Source organism: Camellia sinensis, chromosome 8, assembly GCF_055761805.1.
Source record: "Camellia sinensis isolate YWXY chromosome 8, ASM5576180v1, whole genome shotgun sequence".
Taxonomy (NCBI): Eukaryota; Viridiplantae; Streptophyta; class Magnoliopsida; order Ericales; family Theaceae; genus Camellia; species Camellia sinensis.
The window spans coordinates 129,771,735-129,776,112 of NC_138968.1; the positions used below are offsets into that span (position 1 = coordinate 129,771,735).

General features: G+C 40.4%; 1 protein-coding gene across 2 annotated transcripts; it reads left to right on the forward strand.

The window, feature by feature from the left end:
* The first annotated feature begins 246 nt into the window (after positions 1-246).
* LOC145797113 (uncharacterized) lies at positions 247-3,952 on the forward strand. Of its 2 annotated transcripts, XM_082883462.1 has the most exons (10): positions 247-345; positions 478-763; positions 861-890; positions 965-1,215; positions 1,292-1,498; positions 1,578-1,667; positions 1,765-1,851; positions 1,947-2,288; positions 2,389-2,472; positions 3,696-3,952. In XM_082883462.1, exons 2-10 carry the CDS (start codon positions 484-486, stop codon positions 3,708-3,710), a joined length of 1,386 nt encoding a protein of 461 aa, XP_082739588.1. In that variant the 5' UTR covers positions 247-345; positions 478-483; the 3' UTR covers positions 3,711-3,952. The 2 variants fall into 2 exon arrangements, with proteins under 2 accessions (XP_082739588.1, XP_082739587.1); XM_082883461.1 differs by lacking the exon at positions 247-345 and having other exon boundaries at positions 370-763.
* Positions 3,953-4,378: the final 426 nt, after the last annotated feature.

Here is a 4,378-nt window from a genome sequence, read left to right on the forward strand (position 1 = left end):
GATGTCTTCAATTTCACGTTGGTGAACTTCAATCATTTGTTGTACCGAGATGATCGAATTACCAATGAACCTTTCATCTTGGCGTCCCAAGCAGAGCAAGTTTGGTATGTTGCAGACCCGTTACAACCAGACTGGCAAGTCGTGGTGAAGATGTCTCAAAGAGGTTTATTTGATATGAGTTCAACTGATCCACAAATTGAGCCATACATGAGCCAACAATTGGAAGAAAATATAATGCTTCGTGATGAAGAAGTTGGTTGGGTGAGGGAAGCCGCAGAAGGGGAAACAGTTGATGTTCAAATAGGCTGATATGTAATCAACATTAGTAATTCAATTAAGGCCAAGGTTGTAGTTAATCATCAATTTCTTAATTTACTTTGTCTTTGTAATTGTATTAGTTCAATTCATGTCATATTATAGTTGATGACAAACCATTGTGTATGTTTCTAATGTCAATTAATGTTATATTGTTTGCAGATTATTATGGGAAGGAAGAGGAAGCCTGATCATCCCCGGCGCATGATGTCTGATGTGCTACATAACAGGACATCAGTAGCACCACCATTAGAGGAGGCATCACATCGGGCAGCATCGGAGGGGCCATTAGTGCCACCACCATCTGAGGGGCCATTACCACCGTATCGACCACCATCAGTGGCACCACAGCAGCTACCATGTACTCGGCCTCCACGCCTACCATCGGTGCGTCCACCATCAATGGCACCACAGCATCTATCATCATCAGCTTATGAGCCATCCGCAGGTATTTAAATTTGCTTTGATTTGCATGAAAATTGTTTACACATACATTTATTTATGCTCATTATATATAACTTGTTTATTCTCATTGTATTTTGCAGACCCTTCGACTTCTTCACAGCCCACATCAGGTTTATTTGATATGATTTGTATTTACATTTGGTTGTTACCATTGCATATTGTTTATTATTATTGTATATCGCAGGTCATGTTAGTTCTTCATCAACCTCGACTAGGCGTGGTAGAGGATGTGCCAAGGGCATTAAAGAGTGGGGTACTGGTAAAAAGCTGCACATACAATTTGATGGAAATTACTGCCCAATAGGAGATAACGTGGCCAAGTTAACTACTCAACTTGGCATTATTGTCCGGAATGGTAACATTGTTCCTCTTACTTTTGTTGACTGGAACAGTGTGCCTGATGATATTGTTGATGCTATCTGGAAGGATGTGAAGGTAAAAGTATATTTTTGTCCACAAATTCGAATTCCAAATTTGTGTTATACTTAGCCTTAAACTTTGTGTTTTATAGGACAATTTGAATATATGTCCAGAGGAGTACAAGCCAATCTGCATGAAAAACTGCAACAGCATATGGAAGGATCACAAGAACAAGCTTAAGGCTAAGTATTTCAAGCCTAGAAGCTCTGATCCTAATCTGAAGGATGATGTTCCTATGAACGTTGTGCCAAGCCAGTGGGAACAACTTGTAGAGTATTGGCGTACTTCCGATGCTGAGGTATACAATTACGTTATATTTATGATATGTAAACATACAAATCATATTTACATACTTACATTTGTTGAACTTGTTATAGAAAATTGCAAGTAGGAACGCTAAAAATCGGCGAGCTCACGGCATAGCTCATACCACAGGGCGTACTACTTTCTCTCAGATACGGCATGAGGTTTACATTTTATTGTTTTATTTTTCTATATAAATAAACATTGTATATTTGCAAATTATTTGGATTCTAATTTTCATATTTCTAAAAAAAAATTTAGATGACCAGTAAGGGGGAGTCTACTGATAAGATGAATGTTTGGCTTATGACACGTAGAGTAGATGACCCAGAGGTTATCCAGACCTTGGTAGTTTCCAAACACCTTTGATTGTATTTAAAGTTTATTTTTTGTGTGTCAACCATTTTAATTTCGTGTATACTTGTGTGTCTTATTCAATACAGGATGAGTTTAATCGTCAACTCTCTATGCTACCTGAGGATGGTCGGACTTTGGAGGCTAGGAATGCCATTTTCCATGAGTTGATAGGTCATGACAGACATGGATATTGTCGCACATACGGGAGAATCGTGCCTCGGAGAGTGGTGTATAAGGATGGTGCTGGGCCATCACAGTCAACACCCCATCCATCGACTATTGATCAGATCACGCAGCAGGTTCGTGCTGAGCTAAGGGATGAGTTGAGGGAGGAGCTGCGAGCAGAGTTCTCTACACATTTGCAGCAGATGAGAGCTGAGATGATGGCCCTTGTGTCACAGGGGGCGAGTGTGGATCCCAACAGACAGGTTCCATATAAACATCACAATTGTTTGATAGTTCAATTTTCACTCAAGATTATGTATGAAATTCGAATATGATTAACACATTATGCACTGACTAACATAGGTTCCTGATGCATCGAGTGGCCACCGGGCATTTAGGGAATCTGCAGAAGACGAGAATCCATATACACCACCACCAGAAGATCAGGTATAAAATTTATGTTTGCATTCTAAGCTAAAATGCATCTTTGCGTTCTAAACTTGAATTCGAGGCGTTAACGCCCCAAAATCACCAAACGGCGTTGGTTTAGCACGAAACTTGGCACACACGACCGCCTAGGCACGAGAGACTTGTGGGAGAAGACGGGGCTTGAATCGGGTTCCCGGTTTGGGAGTTAGAGCCGGATTTCACTTTAGGCAAATTACTTCCTTAAGAAACTTGAATTTGAGGAGTTAACGCCCCAAAATCACCAAACGGCGTCGGTTTAGCACGAAACTTGGCACACACGACCGCCTAGGCACGAGAGACTTGTGGGAGAAGACGGGGCTTGAATCGGGTTCCCGGTTTGGGAGTTAGTGCCGGATTTCACTTTAGGCAAATTACTTCCTTAAGAAACTTGAATTTGAGGAGTTAACGCCCCAAAATCACCAAACGGTGTCGGTTTAGCACGAAACTTGGCACACACGACCGCCTAGGCACGAGAGATTTGTGGGAGAAGACGGGGCTTGAATCGGGTTCCCGGTTTGGGAGTTAGTGCCGGATTTCATTTTAGGCAAATTACTTCCTTAAGAAACTTGAATTTGAGGAGTTAACGCCCCAAAATCACCAAACGGCGTCGGTTTAGCACGAAACTTGGCACACACGACCGCCTAGGCACGAGAGACTTGTGGGAGAAGACGGGGCTTGAATCGGGTTCCCGGTTTGGGAGTTAGAGCCGGATTTCACTTTAGGCAAATTACTTCCTTAAGAAACTTGAATTTGAGGAGTTAACGCCCCAAAATCACCAAACGGCGTCAGTTTAGCACGAAACTTGGCACACACGACCGCCTAGGTACGAGAGACTTGTGGGAGAAGACGGGGCTCGAATCGGGTTCCCGGTTTGGGAGTTAGAGTCGGATTTCACTTTAGACAAACTACTTCTTTAAGAAACTTCTTTTCGAGGCGTTAACGCCCCAAAATCACCAAACGGCGTCGGTTTAACACGAAACTTGGCACACACGACCGCCTAGGCACGAGAGACTTGTGGGAGAAGACGGGGCTCGAATCGGGTTCCCGGTTTGGGAGTTAGAACTGGATTTCGGTCTAGTCAAAATTATTTACTAAACTATGTTTCTAATTATATAGTAGTCAATTTTTTTTTTATATTTTTCTATAATTAAAATATTAACACATTATATGGTTTTTAATTATTTTTATCTTGTTTTTTTCAGATCTTTCCGGAGTAGCAGTTGGCTTTTTCTGGAATGCGGGCGTATCAAGATTATGACCAATTTTTGTTTTTGTAACCCACGAACGAATGAAGACGAAAACTTTTGATTTTGATTTTGATTTATGTTATTTAAATTTGGGAGCAACATTATGTATGTATTATGCGACGTTATGTAGTGGCATAATTTTTATTGTTATGAATTTTTATTTATGTATTGCTATGAATGGAACAAGATTATTAATTTTCATTATTTGTCAATTTTTGTTTATGTACGTATTTATATTATTCTGTAATTTTTCAATTTTTTATACTTATTTTTTTATCTAATACAGGTTATTTTAATTTTTTTAATAATTTATCAGCAGGTTTTTTTTATTTTTTTTTATTTTTTGAGACGGGAGAATAACCCGTCGCAAAAACCATTAATAGGCTTTTGCGACGGTACCAACACAGTCGCAAAAGCTGTCTTGTTGAATGTACAGGACTCCTTTAGCGACGGTAAACTGTGCCGTCGCCAATACTTATAAGATGCCAGAGCCTTTAACGACGGTAATGTTCCCGTCTCAAAAACTCACTTTTAGCGACGGGAATTACGTGCCGTCGCTAAAAGTAATTTTTTTCCCCATTATTTGCGACGGGAAAAACGCCGCCGCAAAAAACATACCTTACCGTCGCAGAAACTAA

Bases quoted from the DNA above. Each gene is read 5' to 3' on its own strand.
- LOC145797113 (XM_082883461.1), top strand. From the start codon at position 460: ATGTTATATTGTTTGCAGATTATTATGGGAAGGAAGAGGAAGCCTGAT. The intron at 1,668-1,764 runs GTTTACATTTTA...AAAAAAATTTAG, and splicing joins TCTCTCAGATACGGCATGAG to ATGACCAGTAAGGGGGAGTC. The intron at 1,852-1,946 runs GTAGTTTCCAAA...TATTCAATACAG, and splicing joins CAGAGGTTATCCAGACCTTG to GATGAGTTTAATCGTCAACT.